This window comes from Montipora foliosa, chromosome 12 (genome assembly GCF_036669935.1).
Source record: "Montipora foliosa isolate CH-2021 chromosome 12, ASM3666993v2, whole genome shotgun sequence".
Taxonomy (NCBI): domain Eukaryota; kingdom Metazoa; phylum Cnidaria; class Anthozoa; order Scleractinia; family Acroporidae; genus Montipora; species Montipora foliosa.
The window spans coordinates 30,410,370-30,436,391 of record NC_090880.1 but is presented as its reverse complement, the minus strand read 5'-3'; the positions used below and the strand labels follow the sequence as shown (position 1 = coordinate 30,436,391).

At 42.2% G+C, this 26,022-nt stretch overlaps 2 protein-coding genes across 3 annotated transcripts; one reads left to right on the top strand and one right to left on the bottom strand.

Moving 5' to 3' along the window:
* Positions 1 to 428: 428 nt before the first annotated feature.
* LOC137978580 (sacsin-like) lies at positions 429 to 21,075 on the top strand. 2 transcript variants are annotated; one of them, XM_068825568.1, is made up of 5 exons: positions 429 to 551; positions 2,012 to 2,072; positions 3,282 to 3,370; positions 5,755 to 6,019; positions 6,910 to 21,075. In XM_068825568.1, exons 2-5 carry the CDS (start codon positions 2,012 to 2,014, stop codon positions 19,935 to 19,937), a joined length of 13,443 nt encoding a protein of 4,480 aa, XP_068681669.1. In that variant the 5' UTR covers positions 429 to 551; the 3' UTR covers positions 19,938 to 21,075. The 2 variants fall into 2 exon arrangements, with proteins under 2 accessions (XP_068681669.1, XP_068681670.1); XM_068825569.1 differs by lacking the exons at positions 429 to 551; positions 2,012 to 2,072 and adding an exon at positions 2,735 to 2,894.
* Positions 21,076 to 23,497: 2,422 nt separating this feature from the next.
* LOC137978581 (protein FRG1-like) lies at positions 23,498 to 25,879 on the bottom strand. Its single transcript, XM_068825570.1, has 3 exons — positions 25,513 to 25,879; positions 24,897 to 25,116; positions 23,498 to 23,905 (listed from the first exon to the last, which is right to left on the bottom strand). The coding sequence occupies exons 1-3, from the start codon at positions 25,874 to 25,876 to the stop codon at positions 23,692 to 23,694; spliced, it is 798 nt and encodes a 265-aa protein (XP_068681671.1). The 5' UTR covers positions 25,877 to 25,879; the 3' UTR covers positions 23,498 to 23,691.
* Positions 25,880 to 26,022: the final 143 nt, after the last annotated feature.

Below are 26,022 nucleotides of genomic sequence, written 5' to 3'. Positions count from 1 at the left end.
TTCTCTCGTATAAACGGCCCTATTGTGCGAATGCGCTTCGTACCTTCGCTGTTGGAAGCGGGAAAGACTTGTTGCATTGTTACACTTAACGGTTAAAGTATTCTTCGTAAAAATATAAGCAAGATTAGGCTAACTCGTTCAAATTTACATATCACTTCAAAGCGATTATATTTGAAGCTTAAGTTGGCAGCTCTCCTGCTGACCAGCTGAATGTAAGACCAAAATGGAGGGCGGAGTTTCTTTTCTTTCGCAAACGAAATTATTTGTGTCTTGCAGACCACGCAGCATGGGAGATTCAGTTGTTATCCAATCATTTGACCGAGATATCAGTCTTGATAAGCGAGTCAAAGCGAAAGATATTATATGATACCCCTAGGGACGTACGATGCGTTAAACAGCTAGCGCAATAACAACCGACACCAAGACACTTGGCCGGCGATAACTTCATGTAGAGTCTAACCAGTGTTTGCGTACACTGGTGCACACGATTGAATCATGATTACGTTCTTTATTTGTTTAGAAGGCAGGCAGTCTTCCACGAAACCGTGCAGGTAAGATATATTTTCTTCTATTCTGCTTTAGTGAGAAGGTTTGAACAGCACAAGCCTTTTCCCTGATTAAATGAGTTGAATAAATCTCTTCCATGGCATCGTCTTAGGGCACGGTGAAAAGTATCAACCACTCGATTAATACACCTTACCTTCGGAAAACGAGGCGAAACACGATTTTCAAGAGGATAACAACACTGGCATAGTTTTTACTTCACACTGTGAGAACTTGAAAAATTGTTAGCTGGATCGAGCGGTGAATAAATAAATATTAACTGGGTTTGAATGCAGTCGATTACTAAAATTGAAAAGCAGCCTCTTCGTTTTTAAAATCGTTTTGACTACGAACATGGCTTGGTTAGATGCATCTTTCTCGAGCTAATCACGGATGTACTGAACTATTTCTTTTTCATTTTGTGCATTTTTAACATGCACACATTTCACTGATTATCCTCAATTTCGATGCAGCACCTTGGCAGTAGTTAGCTGAGAACTTAAATATCTGGTACTCTTTTTCCAGTTGGAAAAAAATCCGCCATAATTTGTTTTACACTTACTATTGTTCTTTGGTTTTGAGATATCATGTTGTGTTTCATTTTTGAAACGGCGATAATTTGCGAGTACACGCCGCCTACACGTAGATGAAAGTATGCTTGGCACGAAAAACGCAATGGGTCTCTCTGTGCGATGCTTTTGTTCTGAAGGAGGTTTGGCTTGCCACATATACTCTTTTTTTTCTACGCTGGGTGCACTTTTCTTCAAAACGCGTGCACAGGAAACAACTTTGTGACTTTGATTTTTACGAATATATTCGAGACAGTTTTTAGAAATCGATGGTTGTGAATTTTACAAACTCGGGTTTTAAAACTGTTGCTACAAAAGCATGGTGCCTACTATTGTTATTTCGCATACGTTCTGCGCATCTCGAGATATTTGGATTTCGTATGGGTAGTGCTTATTAAGACAGGAATGTTTTTGCGCGGTTCACAAAACCATGCGGAGAAACAAGGCTTGGTGTCCATGTGAACTTTTTTTTTTTACAAATATTGTTGATTAATTATCTTCGAAAAATTCGTGGCTACACCCAAATTTCTTTTTGGATTTCAATAACAGTTGTTAAGATCTGCTTTTCCCGCATATTCAGTAAACCGCGCAAAAATACCTTTGAATTAGTAGGCACGAGCCTCGTTGAGTGGCGTGGCGGGACGGGACGGGACCTGACCTGAACAGTTAGATCACGACTCAGGAGAAGTAATCCTCGCACTAAACTGGACAATTCACGCAATTGTCCGGACTGATACCAAAACAAAAAAAAAAGAGGTTTTCCATTTATTCTTTTGATGAAATTGAAAGTTCTTGACAATTTTTTGTAGCCCCTAAAGCAGTTCAATTTAGTTCCCCATTTGTAACAAGCGTGGCAAAGTTAAATGTATACTTTTTCAGTATAATCGTTTATTTTGCAGATGTTTGAGTCTGTTGTAGAGCTTCTCTGCTGTGGTATGGACGTACAAGTTAAGATTCAAGGTTGGTGAAGATGTTCAACAACTCAAAGCTTTAACGATTTTCTAGCGCTCTTGTCCTAAAGTGTTTTTTTGGTGACAAATGAAAACGCTATTGGACAAAAACCGTTGCTTTGTCGGCTGGAAATATTGGGTGGCTTAAAAAATAAAATAAAGGAGGCATTTCTTGAATTATTTATAATCTATGATAATTTATTCACAATAAAAATCAAAATTACCGTTTATAGTCCTGCCGTTAGTCGAAATTGCAACGTATCTTGCACCGTTTTTGCATTACTGATACTTTCAAATGTAGTTAAAAGAAATACGTCAGGCCTTCCGAGTCCAGTTAAACTTTGAATATCACTAATGTTGGTTTTATTGTAAACCGCTCCTCATGCAGATCTAAAAATGGATAAATTTAAAACTGTGTCAAAACACAGGAATGCTTCTATCCTCCAATTAAAGTTGACGGGCTTTCGTGTTACTCTTTCGAAAATACTATTGCAGGACAGAAAGGTTTGTCACATGATAGAAAGAAAACTACCCTCTCGAGAGTCGACTGTTTTGAAGTTATAGCTCCAGCGTTGAATATATTTGTTTATGAAATGCCATCAACCAATTAGCAGATAGAATTCGTCAAGCGTGTAGTCTTATAATAGAATCAAACTTTAGCAAACGCTAAGCCACATCCGAGGAAACCGTCTAGATCTACTCAGGCAAAAGGGTCTTTCGATTGTTGGATGGGCTGCCCTCAGCTGCCACCCTAAATGATGCGTCCACTTATCGTTTGCCTTGAACGAAGAAATTCGAAAGTCTGCGATGTCTAAATCGTCAAGAATACGCCGTAAGTAAACTGGAAGAAAATCATTCCAATCGTTCTCCAACATTTTTCGTTGGTTTCAGTTTGCAGTTGGAATGGTTTTTGTTAAACTTCAACCAAGCTTTTATCGGATTGTTGAGGAATTATTAACTCTGTTTATATTTATCCATAAAAATTAATCAGCTGAGATCTACACGCAAGTGCACTTCGAAATACGGAGTCACGAGGCTGACCGGCGTTGGCTAAGGAACTTCAAACACCCATTAATTTGACCGTTAAAGAACAAATGTTTTTTGTGTGTTTGATTTTAGTGTTTACACCAAAACGTTTCTCAATCGCTAAGACGTAGAATGAATATTCAGTCGCCATGTTTGAAATAAGTAAATAAATTTATTTTCTCACTTAACCCAGGGCAAGCGTATGGCCAGAAGAAACCATCACTGACGGTTGTCCTCAAGCGTGTTTTAGAAGGATATCCAGACGGAGGGCAGATACTGAAGGTAAAATCCTTGAAAAGTCAACAATCCTTTCCGAAAATTACCTGCATGACTCGCAATTTCTAGAAACTCATATATGTTAATTTTATTAGTTTGCCTTAAAGAAACATAGGTCAAAGAAGTGGATTGCGTGAGATAAACAAATGGGCATTTTTTGATTTTGTCATAGCTTATCTATTACGACTCTTATTCAAATATTTTACTTAAGAGAGAAAACCTTAACATCATATGATGGGTCTTTCTGGAGGTACTGGAGAGCATTGTATTTTTGGCCACTTGGGATTAGTCTTTATTTGGAGATCTTTTGTTTTCTGTCTTTTGTTTCACGTAATCTGTGCTCCGGGGCCGGTACCCGCAGGAACGTTGCACTGTAAAATCATATCGCGGAACTAAAATTCCCATTGTTTTGGCAGGACTGTAACATTTGCATATTGTCGAGTAAGTCGACTGATTAAATACATCACTTACTTCCAAGATATACAATAAGTCGGTCGAATTTTAGCGACGTTTTATCGGCTTCTTCAGTTAATTTTGTTGTCAATCAAACTGTGATAGATTTGCGGCTGCTATACAAACAAAGCAAGGAATATGAAAACAGTACGTGCTGACTCAGTAGCGTTTTAATAATTAGCACCTTTTGAAAAGACCTCGGTTAAGAAAAGATGTTTTGATCGGATATGCTTGCCCCACTTGAGCATGCCATCCATTTAGGCTTCATTAGTTGCGCAAGCACAAGTATTAGGCATAAGCATAAAAAACACCTCGAGATTTCTTATTAATTAAGATTTTAAAGCTTCATCATCTGTCGGCTGCAGAGCAGGCGACTACAAGCTTCCTCCAACCAAAACGCTCCTGTGCCAATTCAGACAGCTTGTCCGTCTCCCAATAGGTGTTGAATGTAACTGAGAAACAGGGTTCGTTGCCTTCCTGGTTTCCTCTTCCCATGTGATAGAATATACAGTGCATACTCCTTGCATGCTTGTCATCATCAGGCATCCTAAGTACATGGTCCAGAAACCTTAGTTGACGAGTTCTGACATTTTCCACTAGCGCCGGGGGCAGTCTGATTTAGATCATAGATGGTAGCATTGGACACCCTATCAATTCTCTTGATGTTGAGCATAATTCTATAACATGAGGTACCGAAGGCATTGATCACGCTTTCCATAGCTTTCGACAGGTCCCACGACTCACAACCATATAGAAGGACAGTGACACAGGTGGTATTAAAAAACTTGATCTTGGTGGAGATTGAGATGCTGGGGCATCTCCACAGACGTTCCAGCTTCCAAAAAGCTGTCCATGCAAGCCCTTTCCTTCTCTTGAAATCCCCACTACTTTTAAAGCTTATACAACTGTTACTTTTCAAGATCAACGTTTGGGCGTACAAAACGTCAAGTTGTGAGTGAAAATGAAAATTGTAATATTTAGCACAGCTGTATGTTTAGCTTTTTTGATCCAGTTAATATGGACGAAAAACAAGGGCATTTACGATGCCTCGTCATAGGCACAAGATCGTACACATACAGAGGGCGTATATCTATGGCCAATTCCTCATTCAAAATGGTGGACGAGGAATTCCCGACACATCACAGTGTTTACTGATTGGCTAGAAATGTTATGCTTACGCTCATGCGCACCTTGTCACCACACAGCGACATAAACACGAGCATTCAATACAGAAATCCCATAATACACCTCTTCTACCCCCAAAAATTTACATAGGCATTGTTTTCGATTTCTCTTGGGACATCTTCATGTCCCAGGGGAAATTGAAAACAATAATTCTAAAAGAGGTGTATTATGGGATTGTGCAAGTAGTGAATAGCCGTAAACACATGCATCATGAATGATATCAAGACCTTTCGTTCTTCTTGTGCTAACTCTTATTTTTGTGTCGCGACTGTCCGCCTCACTAGCGAGTAAGCGTGCTAATGTGTTTTGCTTGCTTCGTTGGTGTGGACGGGACATCGTGCCACATATCGCTCGTTCCATGACGAGAATAAACAACGGTGTTTGATTTGAAGGAATACGTCAGTCGGGTGTCCCATTTGTCTAAAATTCGTAAACTGGGATTACTTGACAAAATGAACCTAACCGGCGGCATAAGTACTTAAGACGTGCAATGCGGAGCATGACCTGTTGAAAGATATTGGTTACTTTAAAACTCGGACTCGGACCCGGGCCAGTTCAATGCACAACATTTTTCTCCAAAGCAATGCACGAGCGTTGCATTAAAGGCGGGTGGACGAAATTGAAAGAAGTGTGACAGGGTTCTGTTTGTGTGTGACAGAGTAGTGAGGAGGCACAGAGCCCCTGTTACTTTGCCCCAGGCTCACAAGCAAACATCTACAGTACGTGAAACCTATTTCCCTTTTCCCACGCAGGAGCTGATTCAGAATGCGGATGATGCTGGTGCAACGGAAGTGAAATTTTTGTTCGACTCGCGTGACAATGCCTTTGGAACAACTTCTCTGATCAATGTTGGTTTATCAAAGTTTCAAGGTCCTGCTCTATACGTTTACAACAATGGATTATTCAAAGAGCAAGACTGGATTGGAATTGAGAGCATCATGCAAGGATCCAAGAAAAAGGACCCAGTGGCGGCTGGTCGCTTTGGAATTGGTTTCAACTCCGTCTATCACGTGACAGGTACGCTTAAGTACATTAGGGCCGATTTACACGGTACAACTCTGTCGCATGCGACAACGGCTTACGACAGGCCCACGATATGATTTACGATTGTTATGTACGTCAGAAAAAGTGTCGTAGCATTTTAAAACATGTTTTAAAACGCTGCGACAATGGTAAGTCATGTCGTAGGCCTGTCGTGAGCTTGTCGCAAGCTACAAAATCGTATATCGTGTAAATCGGCCCTTACACAGACTGAAGCAACGGGCGTCCTATTAGTGGTCCATACCTGGAGTCCTTCTTCCTCCCTTCCTTATATCAATTCTGGGACTGCGAATATTTCCATGATCGTAAGCTAAAACTAAAATTATCTAATTACCCCTCCAAATCTTTACCGAGACCAGTTCTCACGTGACATTGTTATAACATACCCTGTTATCCAACTCCAGCTGTGAAACTTTTATACGATCTCTCCTCTGCACTAAAACTAATCGGCTGTAAGTCATGAAATGAACTTGCCCTTTATTATGTGCGCCTCCCTTTCACTAATCGTCATTCAGCTCTTCCATTGCTTATAACCAATCATCTGAAGAGTAGCTTTAGAAAGGAAGGTTTGGTGCTGTGGAGCAATTAGTCGAGCCACTGCAAGCTCGATTAAATCTGAGTGCAGTGGTTTAATTAGTACAAAAATTGCACGTTTTAAATTATTTTAAGCGTTTATTTGAAATATTAGTTTAGTGAACCTGTCTTTTGAATTTTAGCGTGGTGACTTGAAATATTTTGATGAAACGGTTAAGTCTCCCCGCCTTAATTGACCGTTGCTGAAGCCAGATAAAAGGTTCTGCAGCAGTACGTTTGGAAATAGGCCGTAGAAGTTCTCAAAATGTTTTATTTTTTCGTGTTTACCTCAGATCTTCCAAGCGTGGTTAGTGATCATTATGTCGCGTTTCTCGACCCCCAAGAGACTTATTTTGGTACAGATGAAACTGGTAGGCGATACAACATGCGCGATCCCCTATTACAAGAGTACAGAGACCAGTTTACCCCATATGAAAGTGTTTTGGGTTGCAAGATCTCCTCGGGGTATTTTAACGGGACACTTTTTCGTCTTCCGCTGAGGAAATGGCCATCTAAAATATCTATAAAGCCATACACTGCTGCAAAGATCAATGGCCTCTTCGAATCATTCATGGAGGAAGCACCAATCATGCTACTTTTCCTCAAGAACATTGAAACTATCAGCATTTACGAGACCAGTTGGAAGGAGCGAGAGAAGAGGATTTTTACCGTTCAAATTAAGGAAGAGTTACGAAATGCCATCAGAGTAGGCAAACAAGAATTCATCGATGCTGCCACAGACTTTCTCACTCGGCCTTATGAAATGATATACGAGACAATTGTGCAGGTCGAAAAGCCCGATAGGTCCCGTGACGAATTCAAGTTCTTGGTATTAAATCGCGTTGGTCATGAAAGCATGAGATTAGCTGAGCTCTCCTCGTATCTTCGGATGGCTCCTTGGGCAGGAGTAGCAGCATCATTGGATGCGCCAAAGGAGAAATCCAAGACAGGAAATGGAAGAGTGTTTTGTTATCTTCCTCTGCCAATAGAGTCAGATTGGACAACAGGTCTAGCAGTACATGTCCATGGAGCCTTTGCATTAACAGACAATAGACGGAACCTCAAGTGGCCTGGACCCGAAAGTCAAAGTGATGAGGCGGCGGAATGGAATCTTCTTCTACTTAGAGATGTAGTGAGCAAAGCCTACGCCAGCCTCATCATAGCGCTGACTAAGCTGAATTACCCTGCAAAACAAATGCTTTCAGTTGCTGACAACATCTGGCCAAACATCGATCGTGTTCAAAGACAGTGGAAAGTCATCTTAAAACCATTTTTCTCAGTTTTGATGAATGAACCGGTATTCTGGACATCATCGCTTGGTGGAAGGTGGATCACACTGGAAGAGGGAGTCTTGGACCGGCTGGATTGTTCTCCGAACAACGTACGAGAGGACGTGCATGACGTAGTACTCAAGGTTCTATTGCAGGCCGACGTTCCAGTGATTACACTTTCACAAAAAGCAATCAAAGCTGTCGATGAGTATGCTGAACAACATATACGAAGACCTCAGGAAATTACGCCTTCGTATGTGCGCTCCGCTCTTAGAGGAAAAATGTTGCATTCGCCGTATGGGAACAATGAAACGAAGTCAAGAACCTTACCACGAAACACACATATTGATGCTTTGGACATTTACTGTCTGAACGGAAATGAAGGGGTCAACCGAAAGAGGTCGCTGCCTAAAACGAGGAGCATTGACCTTGAAACTCTGAGTAGGAAAGAGAGACTCTGCCTTCTAAAATTTGTCCTCATGGATTGCAACTTCACAGAGCTCGTTGGACTTCCCCTTCTCCCTCTTGCGGACGGGACCTTTGACGAGTTTCGAACAGACGTTCAGGGATACAAGCCAGACCACAGCGTGCTGGTTGCATCTCGGAGTCATCCACGAAGCCTCATACCAGGAAACGGTAGCAGATTTCTAGATGAGAAAATCGAGTCAAGCGTGCTGGAGACATTGCGTTCTCTAGCGGAAGAAATAGAAAAGAGCCTTGAAGGAGCTATCCAACTAGTGAAGTTGACGCCACACCTTGTTCCAAATCTTATCCATGAATGTATGCCTGACGCGTGGAGGAACCATTGCCTCGTGGTCCCCTGGGATGCTTCAGATGTAACCTTACCTGGCGATCTCTGGTTAAGGGGACTTTGGTCATGGCTTAAGACGGAATTCCCAAGGGATCTAACACCATTTGAAGGGATCCCTCTTCTGCCATTCATAGAGGGAAGGACAGAGAAGCGACGCCTAATAAGGCTTAAGAAGGATCATTGTGTAATTCAAAGTTCATCTTATTTCGCGTCCTTGCCGAGAACTGTGGCGAGTGCATTACAAAAAGCCGGATGTATTGTTCTTTCACACTTGCCTCCATTCTGTGATCATGCGGCCTTAAAGGATTACATCGAACCACCAACACCATCAGGGGTACTCAAGGTGCTTTTCACCGTCATGAATGAGCCAGGCAATGATTACCTAAACAGCTGCTCTATCGAAGAAAAGGTTGCCATTCGAGGATTTCTTTCCAGCCTCAGAAATCCGTCCGATGACGAAGTCGTAGCGCTGCTGATGTTGCCAATATTTCAAACGCTGGATGGTAAAACGTTTACTTCAGTACAGTCAGGCGGGCCCGTCCCTGGTACTAAGCTTGACGTTGCCCCTCCACGGATGCATCTTCCAGTGAATACCAAGATTCAAAACGCAAATCAGGTTCTTTCTGCGGCTGACGATGATTCTTATCAGCTGTTACGACGCCTTCCAGTTCGCATCTTAAACACGTCAGAGTTTTTGATTGATAAAGTGTTCCCATATATCGACGGTAGTGGGTTTTATACGCGAGATCAAATTTCAGATCTTATGTTTTGGGTGATCCAACGACTACCTGCTCTATCAAGTGATAACAAATCCTTTCCGGATCATTTGAAGAGCGTTCGTTTTGTACCAGTGGCAAATGGAAATCTTAAAGCGCCATACGAGCTCTATGATCCAGACGATGACATAATCCAAAAACTGTTTGAAGGGGAACCAAACGTATTTCCGGCTGAGGAATTTTCCAAAGCGCATGCTCTAAGCCTGCTTCGTGTATTCTTGGGCTTAAGGAGAAGCCGTTCATTGGAAGCTAAAGATTGTCTTTTAATTGCAAAACAAATACTTCAAGCGCCAGACCAGTTCGCCATCAGGAGAGCAGGGGCATTATTGCAATTTCTGAATGATAATTCACACCTCCTTGATAAGGAAGTCTTGCTTGAAGAAAGAGCAAGTCCGTCAAAGAAAAGTCCCTTAGGTACCGTCCTATCGAGTTTGCCATGGCTTCCAGCATCGAAAGAACCCCTCGAAAAATATCCTTCGATCATGCCATGGTTTGGTGCTTCCAGCAGGCTTTGTTCTCCAAAGGACATGAGAGACGCTGACATGGCGAATGTAGTTGGTTCAACTATGCCTGTGCTTAAAGGGAGCCTTCGTGAAAAGCTCAAGAATGCCTTTGGGTGGTCATTTCCTCCTCCAATCCGTCATGTCGTGGATCAACTTAAGGAAACAATAACAGCTTGGAAACAGCAAGTGCGCAAATTGTCAGAAATTGAATTGCTCAAGTTTCAAGCATTGCTAAAAGATATCTATAGTCATCTTTGCAGTGAGATGGTGATCGCGGAAGCCGTTTGGGTTCTCAAAGAGCATTCGTCCTTACCTTGGATATGGCATGGGTCGGGTTTTGCTGTGCCGAACTGCATTGCTTTGAGAAGTGAGTGCTTCCTGGATCTTAAGCCTTACAATTATGTGATTTCCGAAGATTTTGTAAAATATTCTGCACTATTTAAGCTCTGCGGTGTACACGAGACATTCAGCAATTCAACTGCTTTGGATGTCCTGCACCAGATTCAAGATTGGCACCAAAGAGATATAAGACATCCGGAAGAAGTCGAGCGTGATCTTGGACTAGCTTGCGATGTTTTGGCCTTCTTGACTAAAGATGGTGTAATGCTCCCCCCGGACGTTCGCAAGAGGGTTCTGATCCCCATTCAGACCAAGGACCGGAGGCTAACTCTTGAGCCATGTGCTGATGTCAGCTTCTGCGATGTTGAGTGGCTGAGAGTTGGTAGTACCGACAGTGACTTGACAACTGCCGAACTGATGGTACACAAGAGCATTTCAATTGACATAGCACAGCTTTTAGGAACTCCTGCCTTAAGCAGAAAGTTGGCTGTAACCGAAACGTTAGGCTTTCAACTGAGTGGACCATATGAACCAGTCACCACCCGAATAAAGAATATTCTCAATGACCACAGTCATGACACGGATATATTTAAGGAACTCATTCAGAACGCAGAAGATGCAAGAGCAACCGAGGTAAAATTCCTTCTTGACTGGAGAAACAACGAGAGAAAGAAGCTTCTATCACCTGGCTTAGCTGAAACACAAGGGCCTGCCCTTTGGGTTTACAATGACGCTTGTTTTTCAGACAACGACTTTGAGAACATCAGCAAGCTTGCTGCAGCTACCAAGATCGGGAACAAAGACAAACTTGGACGCTTTGGGTTAGGATTCAGCACCGTCTATAGGATCACTGACCTTCCAAGCTTTATTAGCCGAGAGTTCATCGCATTCTTCGATCCCCAGACAACTCATTTAGGCGATCTTATCACAGACAAATCTCGCCCTGGTATTCGCTTAAACCTCAAAGATAACCATAGGGTGCCTTCTGCTTTTCCAGACCAGTTTAAGCCCTACGAAGGAATTTTTGGGTGCACATTTGACAGGAAAGGGGAGCCATTTTTTTATGATGGAACACTGTTCAGGTTTCCGCTACGGACAATGAGACAGGCCAGTGAAAGTGAAATATGCAGACAATACTATAACGAGAATCAAATGTCTCATCTGATTTCGTCCTTTCAAGAAAACGCGTCAACGATGATACTATTCTTGCGCTATGTGACCAAACTAAGTTTTTATCAGATATGCGAAGACCAGAATCCATCTCACGCAATGAAAATTTTTCAAGTCGACAAGCAAATAGTAGAGCAATTGGCCGGAAGTAGGATACCTCAAGTAAAGCAGGACATCCTCTCCGACAACGCGCAATTGCAAGACAGGTATTTTGAGAATGATCTCCATGGTAGTGGGATTTCTCTACAACACTTAAATGACCACTCCGCCCACTCTGCAAGGATTGTTTCAATTAAGTCTCGGGCCTATTCCAGTAGTTCATCGACAAGCTTCAAAGTGAAACCGCAAGATCAAACGTGGCTCATACGGACTTGTAGTGGCGATGGCAAATCTTTGCAAATGGCAAACAGTGAAGATGGGAAGCTCAACGGTTTGCTTCCTAAAGCTGAGGTTGCTGCTCTACTGCTGAATGCAGACAAAAGTAAAAAGCGATGGAAACCTGAGAAAGTTGTTGGAGAAGCCTTTTCTGGACTGCCCCTAGGTGTAGCTACAGGGTTTCCTGTCCACATTAATGGAAGCTTTGCTGTGACAACAAATCGCCGAAACCTGTGGGAAGACACTGGGAATGGTCCTTCCTCACAAAAACCGATGGAAGTACTTTGGAACCAATACCTCTTGGAAGACGCTGCTTCAAAAGCTTACACACAGCTTATGGAGGATATGATTAGTCTCCACCTGCAAGGGAAAGTAGTAGAATTTCCATTTGAAACAGTCTGGCCAGATCCAGAGAAAGCTCTGTCAAAAATATGGAAAGATTTTGCTTACGTAGTTTATCAAGAAATGCCAACAAAGCGAGCTGCCCTACTGAAAAGTCAGACAGAATGGGTTGCAGTTGAAGATGGTGTCTTTTTGGACGCAGCAGTGCTACGCATACCTGAGAGTTATCAAATAATGTGCAGGTGTGATTACAACGTAGTCCAGCTACCAAAATTCATTACAGATGCTTTTCACAAGAGTCTCCCTGGTATAATCGCAGAGCGCACAATCACAATGGACAAATTTGTTTGTAACGTGTTCTTTCCAAATATTGATAACGTTCCCAGCAACTTGAGAGATCCAGTCACTTGTTATCTACTGGACGAGATCCTGACGTGTCACAAATACGGGATGCAACTTCGAGAAACTAAGTGTATTCCAACTTCACCTGCAGGAGACCAACTTTCCAGGCCAGGGGAGTTAATTGACCCTTCTGGAGTTGCTGGTGGCCTTTTCCTTGAAGAAGAAAACGTTTTTCCGAGAGGCGCCTGTTTTGTTAAAATGGAGAGACTCCTTGCCTTGCGAAAGCTCGGAATGGTGGACAATCTGCTGACCTGGGAACGAATCTGTGAAAGAGCCGAGTTTATTGCCGCTTTAGTCAGCAATGACTCTGGAAAAGCAACGCTGTTGTCCAGGAACCTAATCAAATACATGAACGAAAACATGAATAGGATATCACCACCAAGTGCCACCCAGCGAAAAAGGATTTCCGAGGCTAGATTTCTTCCCGTTATGAGCAAACCAGAGGAATACTACCTGCCATGGAAAGGGGACATGGGAATTAAAACCAGGTTCCTCTCTGCAAGAGAATTGTTCCGGGATGAGTGGATCTATCTACTTGGGTCAGTCAAACCTATTCTTGACGAATCATCAGAAACCGGTTGCGGTCGTCTAACCAAAGATGTTGCCAAGCTGCTAGGAATCTGTGGCCAACCTTCAACCGTGAACGATGTGCTGCTTCAGCTATATTCTGCTATTCAAGGACTGGTGGAAAACGATGCAGCCAGCAGAGAATGCACGAGAAAAATATGCAGCTTTGTGTACCAGTTTCTCCAAGACAGAATCAACACTTCAGACTTTCAGATTGTCCAAGATTCTCTGGATAGAAAGCCATGGATATTTGTGGCAACCAAGTTCGTCACCTCTAGTCAAGTTGCATTCTCTTGCAGAAACCAAGGCGTTCCATTCCTGTGCTGCATTTCAGAAGATTTCACGTTAAAATTCAAAAATCTTTTCAAGGCGCTTGGAGTACGAGAATCGTTTTCTGCACAAGATATAGCAGATGCATTACTTCGTCTCAAGGAAAGAAAACAAGGGCAGCCCCTTACACGTCAAGAGTTAAGAACCGTAAAATATTTCCTAGAGGAAATCGTTCTCATGAATGACAAAGCCCTGAATTCGTACTGTGGTGAACTTCCTTTGCCAGATACAAACCTCGTACTTAGGCCTGCAAGTGGCCTCACAGTCAATGATGCCCCCTGGATGTACAAAGAACATAGTACCAATTGTCTTCACGGTGATATTTCCCCAATAATGGCTTACAAGCTTGGTGCCCACACAATTCGAGAGCAAACGTTGGGCAAGTATTCGCATTGCTTTGGAAGACCGTTTGGCCAGAGCGAGCGACTGACAGATCGAATTAAAAATGTGTTGAAATCTTATCCATGCGATTCAGGAGTTTTTAAAGAGATCATTCAGAATGCAGATGATGCTGGGGCCACAGAGATACACTTTATTAACGATCCGCGTCAACACGAAACAACACGTGTGTTGTCCGAGCAATGGAAAGACCTTCAAGGACCCGCACTCTGTGTTTTCAATGACTGCGCCTTCACGGAAGAAGACATTGAGGGCATACAAAGATTGGGCATCGGAGGCAAGATGAACAATCCTGAGAAGACTGGGAAATATGGAATAGGGTTTAATGCTGTGTATCATGTGACAGATTGTCCAAGCTTTATCACCAATGGTGAGCTTCTCTGTGTTCTCGATCCACACGCCCTTTATGCACCAAACGCTACACTGGAGTTCCCAGGACGCAGATTTGATCCCCTCGATGAACAATTTTGGAATGATTTTGCTGACGTAAGACCTGGTTACTTGGAAGAGTTTTTTGACCTGAAAAGCTCTACCATGTTTCGTCTTCCAATACGAACGGAATTACAGGCGAAGGAATCAAAACTTTCCTCAAAGACTCTTACCAGTTCAGATATAGACCAGTTGCTGGCTATCCTCAAAAGTGAGATACACGAAATTCTGCTTTTTCTCAAAAGTGTAAAGAAAATAAGCATTTCAAGGATAGAAAACAACCGATTACACAGAGGATATGAAGCAACTGCAACAATCTCGAGTGACGATGTTTGTAAGATACATGTACTTAATGAGGAGGTAGGGCGATGTAAAGAATTGGAGACAAAGGCAATTCCATGGTTTTCTATCACTCACACCACTACAATTCAAGACACTCTTGGAAGGAAAGAGGAATGGGTGATTCAGCAATGCCTTGGTTCTCGCTTATACGGTGAAAAACCTGTGATTCCAAACGGGAGAAAAATTGGTCTGCTTCCAAGGGCAGCTGTGGCAGTAAGGCTCGCTAGCAATGGGACTCCCGCACGAAGAAGGCGATCCATAAATACACCACCTCTGGACAACAAGTATCGTGCATTTTGTTTCCTTCCATTGCCAGTCGAGACAGGGCTCCCTGTGCACATCAATGGACAATTTGCTCTTGACAGTTCGAGGAGAAACCTTTGGAAAGATCACAATAGCCAAGGGGAAAGAACTCAATGGAATGACTTTATCAAGACCTATGTTCTAGCACCGGCCTATGCAGAACTAATTGCTTGCGCACGAGAATACATCCCTGGAATCTCAGCGGGTGACCAATGGTATTTTAATGACAACAACGACGTGACAAGTGGCCTACAATGGTATCACAACATCTTTCCTGATCCGGACAGCACTCACAGCGAATGGAAAACCATTGCAACAACTGTGTACCGACTGGTGGCCACCTCGAATCAAGCTGTCCTTCCCATAATCAGGGAAGAACCATCACTCTCAAGCATAGCACCCTCACCTCGAAGATTTTCAAACTATGACAACAACTCACTCGTACAATGCTCTTGGGTGCCGCCTTGCAGTGAAAACGACGATCAACAAGCACTTTTCACAGAACTTTCCAGTCCTGACCTTGAATGCTTCCTACGGACGATTCGTCTTCCTATAGTTCATGCACCACCAAAACTCTACGCCAAGTTTCGAGACACAGGCGTTATGGTGAAAATTGTGAATCCGGACATCGTTATGACCTACCTTGAAAAGAAAAAGAAAGCTATGGACTTACTTCCATGTTCTATTGAAAAAACTGTCTTCAAAAATCTGACTAACCTTAAGCGGCTCTTGCAGTTTTGCATGGAAGATGAAAACTTTCTTCAGCGCTTAAATGGACTTCCTCTTCTGTTAACAGAAGATGGAATGATGAGAGAATTTGATTCAAAGAACCCAGTTTTTCTGACGCCTTATTCAAGCCTGCTTCCTTCTCAGCCAGACCTCTTTGTTAACAAAGACATGATTCCACTATTTTCTAGGTTTCCAGCAAGTGATACTTGGAAATCTGGAGTCTTCAAACGTTTTGACACGGATTCCATTGAACCGTTCCTGATACAAGTTTTTCCGTCGAGATGGTTTGCCTGTGATAGGCACATGTCATGGGAGCCAAGCCAAACGAGTATACCTTCCGTTGAATGGTTGACGACATTGTGGGAGTTGATTTTGATGACGTACAATGATCGACAATCAAGCTTTGAAAGTGATGAAGATGCATCCGAGACCCTGCGTCCATTTGAGGACTGGCCTATCATTCCCACCTCCAGGGGTACTCTTGTTCCTGTGTCACTCGGCAAAACAGTGTTGGATTTAAATCCTCGTGTCCACGACGTTGAAAGGATAACTAGGATTTTATACAAATTAGGAAGTTCGCAACTGGATTTCTCAGTTCTGATAGGACTAAACAAAGACGTGGCCCGACAACTTGTATCACCATGTCTGGCAAAACCACATTCTCGCCAAGATGTCATCAGTGTACTCCACTACCTGTCAAAAGAAGATGAGTTTCAATGTGAGCTTGGAAAAGGCGAGATTGTAAGTCTTTTTCGATTCCTGCAAGAGGACATAGCCACCGTGTACAGTAATTATTCTCTTTTGAAGAAACTCCCCTTCTACAAGAAGATGACTGGGAGATTAGTTAGTCTTGATTCTTTTGCATTTTCATATGTCGTCGACCTGCCACAGTGTGTCCCTTTAATAACTATAGAAGATCGAATAGAGGAAGAGAGCTGCGTCCTACTAGAGGCAATTACAGAGATCGAGCCTTTTTACAAGGCAATGAATATCAACTGCCTTTCACAGGTTGAGGTCTTTGTGAAGTATATCTTGCCAAATCTCCATGCCATGCCGTCTTCAGGTATCCAAGCTATGCTTCTTTACATAAGGGACACTCTACTTGTCACGTTGAAAAGTGCCAGCGATAGGACCCTCCTGTTCGATGCACTCCGCGAAAACAATATTATCCCAGGAACAGACAAGTCTCTTTCTCCAGTAAGTAAATTTTACGATCCCGAAAACGCGGTATTTCAGGACATGCTCCATTCGACTGACTTCCCTCCCGAAGAGTATCGCTTGTCCACCTGGCTTCCTTTCCTTCGGGACATCGGTTTGAAACACACAGTTACACAACAGCAGTTCCTTGACTTTGCCGAAAGCTTAGCTTCAGATGCAGAGACTAGATTCATGGATCCTCTTATAAGAAAGAAGTCGCAGAGCTTAGTGAAGTGCTTATTTCAGCAGGATGACTTGCATGACCCGAGTTTCATGCATATTGTTTCCAGCATAAAGTTTGTGGCTGCAGATTGTGCCTCTGATGAGTTACGAAACTTACATCCACAATGTGGATGTGACTCCAAGGATGATGTTCCACCTTTCACTGAGTTTCATGGCGCTCTACCATCAGAACAACAAAAGCTGGCCTGGACATCCATCAATCTCCTTCCAGAGTGGGCTACACCAAGCATCGTGGAGAAACGACTACTGGAAGATCTCGGAGTGGCACTTATCCCGCCCACTGACAAAGTTATTAATCATGTTAATGTGCTCTCAAAGGCACATAGTGGGAACGTTCACAAAGACACACCTAAAGACCAAAGAGAACTTCTACATGATGTCATCTACGAGGCGTTCAGTTTCTTGAAAGGGGAATGCCACTGTCCCAGTGCCGTATTGTCTGGAAAGTGTAGCAAATCCTGCCTTGCCATTGGAAGCACTCTAATGAAAACTCCCTGTATCCCTGTCGACGAAGGACGAGTTCTTGTTGAAGGAAGTCAGCTAGCGTTTGAAACGACAACTGAGCTACCACCTTATTTCTACAAGGTTCCACGAGAGTATGGCCATTTTGAGCACCTGTTGAAGAGACTGGGAGCAAATGAGAAACCAACACCAACGCAGTTTGCTGATATTCTTGGAAGACTTAAAGAGGTTTGTGAAGATAAACACATGGAGCCTAACGAGAAAAGGGTTGCCAGAGAAGCAACCCATGGATTCTTCACCACGCTCTCGGTGTTGGTGAAAGAAAAGAGCAAAGATGCAGCAAGTCGATATCTGTCACTGTTGAATGACCTTTACTTACCAAGCAAAGAAGGTTTTCTCAAGCATTCCTACGAACTGATCTTCCATGACTGTCCCAGTTTTGAACGACGAGCCAGAGATTTTGCTGGTGATTTTGTGGACATCAGTAGAGAAGGCGAATTGACCGCAGACCGCCTTTCCTATCTTTTAAGTCTTCTGCCATTGCGTCTTAGAGCTAAGACAATACAAAATCTACTTAAAGAAGAGATCCATCCAAGCTGCAGAGACAAGCCTTGCATAGCAGACAGCCCTGTTAGTTCCGACCCCTGCACATTCGCGACAAGATATCGCAACATCTTGTTATCTCCAAAGCTTGTCAATGGCATTCTCCGTGTCATCCGCCACCAGAGACAGACACCTAATCTGCCACAAGAGGTCAAAGATCGAGTTCAGGTCTTTTGCAGCTCCTTACGAGTAACATGCATGTCATCCCTAGACACTCACTTGATACACTTAGAGTCAGGAAACCCTCTGCAACACAGCAACGAAACGCAAGACTGTTTCTTAGAAGAACAGAATGACCATTGGGAGTTGCTCATTCGGCACGGCACAGACGAAAATCCACTCAACATACAACTATGTTTTCAAGTAAATCGTTTGATTGGCAATCAAATTGAGAAGGAGATTTACCTTCAGGCAATGCTTGCTTGTCGTGTACCAGACGAGATTCTTCCAGCTCTTGACAGATGTGGTGTTGCTCAAGACCTAATGGGAAGTGAGGCACGGACGACTGAGCCTGTACTCGGATCTGAGATTCCGGTCACGTACCATCACCTTCTCAGGCAAGACATCGAATACTTCTTTCGTCAAGGTGAGATCGTTGGCTATGAGAAAGAGCGTCAAACTGAAGATGGCCGAATTGACGACAGTGAGCCCTTGTATGTATACGCGAAAGTTGTCAGAAAGGTGCCAAACCGCAAGAGATCAATGGAAAGCACTAAGTTCGACTTTCAAGCAAAATATCGAATCGATATTGGGGAGCCGCGCCTAGCCGAAGTAAGTGTGTTGGATTTGTACAAATTTGACCGCTCAGGCAAAGAGATTACCAGCGTGCCGGTTGAGCTGTCCAACTCCCTCGAGATTACATTATTTACTGGTGATCCCAAAGAGTCAAAAGAAAGATTGGTTTCCAGAAATGAACGCCTAGAGAAAGCAAAACAAGAAATAAAGGACACACTGTGGGAAGCTTGGAAGTTGCCTGAAAAAGAAAGAAGAAAGGTCGTAAAGCGCCTTTTTCTGCGATGGCATCCAGACAAGAACATTGGTTGTGATATTACGCACGAGATGATGCAGTTTTTGCTCAACGAAATCGAGAGAATGGAGAAGTTATTTCCCTCTACGTGGAGAGACAACTTTCGAGACGTTAAAGGAAATGGAACAAGTGATGCAGCCAATGGTTTTCACGAATGTTTCAACCAGTGGAATCAGCGTGCTCGGCAAGAGAGACAGACCTCCGACACGTTCAAAAGCCAGACGCACCAGGGAGGGCAGAATAGAAAGAGATCAACCAATCCTCAGAGAAACGAAGCAAAACGATGGATGAAACAAGGAAAAGAAGATTTGATTGCTGCCAAGCATCTGCAAGCTCAGGAGACTACGTTTCCAGCGTTAGTTTGCTTCTTATGCCAACAAGCCACGGAAAAAGTTTTAAAGAGCGCTCTGTACGCAGCGTGTGGAATCGCTGAAAGCCAACTGGAAACACATGATGTGCTGAACCTTGCATACGAGATCACAGAGTTGGATGGATCCCCTGTGGACATCCCTCTTCTCGCTGCCAAACTAAAGAACTACTATGAACAGACTAGGTACCCTCACTTTCACCGAGGTGACGCCATTCCATCAGAGGCGTTCACTCCTGAACAAGCAAACGAGGCTTTGGAGACTTCAGAAGCAATCTTAGAGAAAATTACAGAGTTTGTTGACCAACATTTTGACAACATGTCTTCCGACTGACAACAGTCAAGAAAAAATAGGAAATCTTCCTCCCCATTCCGAGTCTTTCTTAGCATTCAAAACATTTCTTTTACATTTTTTACGGCAATAATTTAATTCAGAATGTATTCTTGCTAAAGGACTTTTTTTTAATTGAATAAGACTTTTTTTTAGCTAAAGCGTTAGAACAAAAAAAGTTGATTTCCCTCCGCTAAGAGGAATCGCAAATGTATCTTAATGGTCATCGCAATCGAATAGATTCGACAATGACATTATTTGGATGAAGAGCCTCTTTATGACTTACAAAATTGGGTTTAACCTATGAACCCCAGAATGTTTTCAGTCGGATGGGATCTGTACGCCAGGAAAGAATAAATGGCAAATAATGATAAGGTAATTTTTAAGCTCATCACATTTTAATGGCATAAAATGTTGCTATAGCATTTTTCGAGTATAAATTTATTTTTTGTGTAGAAATTCTTGGAATAAATTAAATTATTGAGCACGTCGACCTCTCTCGCTGAATTGCTTGTGTCCTTTCCCCAGCCTGGCCACACTACCCCCTGCATGTAATAGTCTCAGAACAGGAATCTTAATGTGAATTTCCAGATTGACTTCGCAAAATAAAATGAACAGAATCTCGGCAAAATGACTTGTGAGTCTTGAGCGTAATATTCTAAGAACAACTTGAAAAAATCTCAAGCACTGACTGCTGATTGATTGCTGATTACATTGGGAAATGGCTAGACTATCAATTCTTCTCAGATAAGAACTAAAAACAGAAGGTCCCAATTTACAGCCCTCCCCAGTAACAAATATTGTGACGAACATCTAACAATCCACTCACTGTTGGAGAAGAGTAGGGGTCCTCGTGTTTTCATCTCACCTTGTTCTGAGCCGATATGGGGGCATCCATTCTTTCTTAAATAACGGTAACTGTATAGCAAGCAGTAATGTTAGCCATTGGAAGCCCTGAGGGAAGTGGCTGATAAATTTACTTCACTTCTATGGGTACCTCATTTCCCACATACAGGCTGTAACACATTTCCAAGATCCGTGTCGAACATAGGTGTCCTATGGAGTTTTTCTGCCATAGAGACACTGCTGCATAGATCTAGAATTATTTTGAACAACTCTGTTTCAAAGCTCAACAACCACGAAAAAAGAAAAAAATGAAACATGAGCATAGTACATATCACAGCAAACGTATAACTCTGTGAATGTTGGCTTGGCCGTATTGACTAGAGTTCATCACACCGGGAAATCTTTTGGGGACCAAAATATATTTTCTTTCACGGACAAGGTAAAAAAATAGTCTAAATGCACTCAGGTTAAAAAAACAGACACAATTGCAATATCATTATAATTACCGTTCTTATAGCAATCGCTGTGATTGGCCTAAATCGAGTGCCTAATAGCAGCTCAACACACTGAGCTTACCTTCGCACAACTTACGTTTGTACAATCTCACAACAGGTTGTGATTGCCTCAGCTCATATAAGTATGCCTTACAACAGTCATAAGCACTGTACCCGGTAGAAACTAGTACGTTTTCCTAATCCCAAAACAAATAAAAGCCTTAAGCACACACCAGGGTTATTCCTTAGTATCTGGCTGGAAATCTTGTTCTCACTACTTTTTCCCCCGGCCGCGCTTCAGCCATTTGATGAGGGCCAGTCTCTGCTTGCTTCTCAAGTTACCCCAAAAGAATTCTGGGTAATTCTGGTACTTTTATACAGTAATATGAGGAAATTTTGAATGCGCTTATTGCACAGAGATGAAGGGTTTGACTTAAGTGGTAAGAGGGCAGGTAATTTGCAAATATAAATCTTAGTATTCTCTTATTTACATTATACGGTTCCTTTGAAAATAAATTACCAAAGGCCAGTTGTTTGCTACGAAAATAACAGCGGAAAAAGAACTACTTTGTCGCGAATTTTATATAATAAAAGCTTGTTCAGAAATCAAAAGTCTACGTTAACAGAACACACCGGGGCTATTGCTTATTAGTAAAATCCAACTAGTGGTCTATTATCAATGCTGCGTTCTGATTGGTTGAGCTACTAGTAGGCTATTTGTTATAGCCCACTAGTAGCGAAAAGCGCCGGCTTTGAAAACCAAAACAACAATTAAAGTCTAGCTTTAACTAGCGAAAGATGTTTTGTCTCGATATTTTTTTGACCAACTAGTTGGATTTTACTAAAACAATTATTCCTCTCGCCCTCATGGCCTCTGAGTCTATAGCCCATTCGGCCTTCGGCCTCATGGGCTATTGACTCATAGCCCATTCGGGCTCGAGGAATAATTGTTAACTATCTACCTGGTTCATGCCCAAAAAGAATTCTGGGTAATTCTGCCATTCCATCCCCGATTCTCATTTCATGGATTCTTTATAAGTGTCGCGTCACCCAGTCCCACCAGCAAAATAAAGCACAGACTGAAGTTTTTAGCTTTCAAAACTTGCCCAAATTGTATCGGTAGGTCCTGGAATTCGTCCACAGAAAGGCCAGAGAGATAACTTCACTCGTGAAGCACCATGTTTACAGCAGAGCATTAAGGACGGCGCCTAGTATTGTTATTGCGCATACATTCTGCGCATCTCGAGATACTCGGATTTCCTCTGGGTGGTGCTTATTAATACAGGGATATTTTTGCATGGTTCAAAACTATGCGGAGAAAGCAGAACTTAGCAAGTGCTCTTAGTATCCAAAAAGAAAATCGGGTGTAACCATGCATATTTCGGAGATAATTAAGCTTCAATTTGGAAAAGAACGCCATACATTGCTTTGTATTTTGGAGCTTTTTACAAACATTGTTGATTAATTATCTTTGAAAAATGCGTGGTTACCCCCAATTTTCTTTTTGGATTTCAATAGCACTTGTTAAGATCTGTTTTTCCCGCATATTCAGTAAACCGAGCAAAAATACCTTTGAATTAGTAGGTACCGTCCTTAAGGCGTCCTAATCTGCATGAAATCATCTCTCATCTCTGTCTCGAGAACACCAGACAAGCACGGTTCTTACGTTACTTTTATGCCTGTAGAATTGACTGAAATCTCAATTCCTTGTAAAAAAAAAAAAGCATGTTAATTTTTTGGGTAGGCTAGGTATCGGAGAGTCTGAACATTTCTGCATGCGCTGACGGAATGTTTCAACAATAGAGAAAAAAGCAGTACCCGAGACGTGGCGCTGGAGCGTCGTACCAAACGAGTCATCCCGGGATTACAGCCCGCGCGATCGCTTTCGGACGCAGTTGGCCCTTCACCGCTTTCTGCTACCGGCTTCCCCTCCCGGTACGGCATTAGCATGTGAATATTCATGCCCTTGATGATGTAACAAGATCGAGCCCAGTTCCTTACCGTGAATTCAATTCTCAAGATGGCTGCTGAGGACGCTGCCGAGGGCTTCATGGCGAATGCTCTTTGTTTCCTTGAGGAGTCCTGAGTACTAGAGTGAATCCGGGTACGTTTCAGGTACGTATGGATGGGCAAATTCGATTTGAATATGCTACGCGTGGATGGGAATATTTTTGAATTCGGAGAGAAAAAGTTTCTGATTAAAAAATATCAGGATACGTGTGGCCGAGGTCTAAATCCACTTCACTTTGCCTCATGTTTTAAAACCTGATAATACAATATTGCTTATTTATTAAACAGTTCTTAAGCCTGGAAAATCGTCAATTGTTTTGAGCACCTTTTGCTTCCTAAAGTGTCCGTGGTAGACAACAAGAGGGTACCGTAAGCTACAATTGAGCGAGTTAAATTTATTCGCTAGTTCACTTGCAATACCTATCAGCTTTCATTTTTTCCCTTCGGTTTAACATCTCTTCATGCAGTGAGCCCTGCATTCTAGCTTTTTTTAGTTTACTGGCATCCTCCTCACTCAAACGAAGATTCCGATCTTGAAAACTCTGAAACTTCTTCACAAAAGTGACTTCATGATTCCGCAATTCCTGCTCACCTTCTGGAAGGCTGCTGGTGGATACTTTGCTACAAGGAACATGAGGTACACTGCATCAATCTCAACATAATTAGTGGTAGCAGTGTGTAATAAGTTGTTGGCAACCAATAGGTTCCTTAATGATCTTTATCAATATCATGTCGACAACAATATTTTTTGTTATGGTGGTATGATTTTTGCGAATCACTGTAGTCCTAAAGACGCGAAAGATCATGATTGCTATAAAAGGCGATTGCTGACTCCTTTACTGTTGTTGTGTTTGTTTTCTAATGTTACCATGATCAGAGTGCATTTTTTTCAAAATCAAAAATGTTGTTGCAAAGAGGCTATGTCATTCAATTTAGAATTGTCACAAAGAGGGGTACTAAAAAAAAAGAGAAACCAATACTGTGAAAATGACAACAGAAGACATGCTTCATGTTCTGCAAAATAGGCCAGTTTCATAATCTCAAGGCTGAATGAGAATGTCATTTATCCTGGACAATTTTCTAGTTGTTGATGGCTATTTTCTGCACTGGACTTCACCACTTCAGTTGGAGTTCCCAAAACACCAGCTTAAAAGTCTGAAAGCCTGAGACTCCTGTGCAGCATATTAATTCAGCTGCATACACACGCATTGCATTCTTAAACTGGTAAGTCTTTGAAGATCCAGCTCTGTCAAGATTTTGAAGTTTGTAATGGCAGACCATTAAATAAGAAAATTCCAGTTAAATTAAACAGGCTTAAAACATGGGTCACTTGGTGTTTAGTTAACATATATAGTTTTGAAATCCAAAGAAAAAGAAGAACTGATTTCTTGGTCATAGTAGCACTTTAGTGAAAGCAATAATATTAGCCAGTATCAAAAATACCATAATACCCTTTGTTTTTCCCTCCAACATTTTGCATAGGCATTGTTATCATTTTCTCTTGGGACCATTAAGTCCCAAGAGAAAATAAAAACAATGCTTATGCAAAATGTTGGGGAGACAAACAAAGAGTACTATGGCATTTTTGATACTGGCTAATTAATGTACTTACACTTTAGGAATGCTGGTTCTTATGTGAAATGTTTCCTTTTCACCAACGATTTTCTTCGTGGCAGAGATATGTCCCTCATCGCTTACTGATAAAAAGCACCCATTGTATGTTTCAAGGGCCACTCTGTCTTCTTCAAATATGCACTCAAACTGTTCCTGGGGACCAATAGCTTCAGATCTACCAGTGACATCCCCCATCATGTTAACAGACATGAATTTTCCTGTTAATTTGGAAAAAATAACAATAGGTGGTTTTCAAGTGACATCATCGCCGCTTTGATGGTGGACGAAAACAAAAGACCTCTCATTAGCTCCTTTTGTTCGTCCACCAGAATTATACATTGCATATTGTTATCTGCATCTGTGTCTCTAGAGATTGGTTGCAAACCACCTATTAAAATTATTATCATTCGATATTGCATTTTTCGTGTTCTGGATTGGTTCACCCAATCTCTGTTATCAGTTCATTTACTGTATGACCTTGTCTGCAAACTGACTGCACCAGGCGTTTTGAAAAATTGAAACATTTCATAGTTTAATTAAAGTAAATGTAAAAGTAAATGTAAAAGTTAATGGGAAAAGTTTAAATTCTTCTTTAGGAACTCAATCAAACTTACCGTAACCAGATTTTAAGGCTATCTTTTTTTCTGACAAAGGCACGCTTGTAAACACTTCAACAGGAGCCGGGGAATTTTCTCCATCCTCTCTCAGCTCACCAACGGTAAACAGGCCAGTATTTAAAGCCTCTATATACGATTTTTTAAACGTCTGTAGAGCGATGTTTCCACTAACTTCAGCAAAGGTTTCTACCTTTCTCCAGCCCCCATGACGAAGGGCATCTATATCTGTCGGTTCGTCTTCTTCCCTTTCTCGTTTCTTCTTTTTCTTCTTCTTTCTTTCCCCGGAGCCATCGTCTAATCCTTTAAGTTTCAGACGACCAACTTTGACTTGTTTGTAGCTATCCGCCATTTTTGAAAACATTGAAGTCTAAGCCCGTGTTTATAACTTGTCAGCAGCTGCTCAAGTCACAGGGAGGGCTGGGGCCTCGGAGGAGTTGGGAGGGAAATGGAAGGTGCAAAGGAGTTCCTTTCTTATGGAAGCACATTTGCTCAGAGAACGGAGACCTC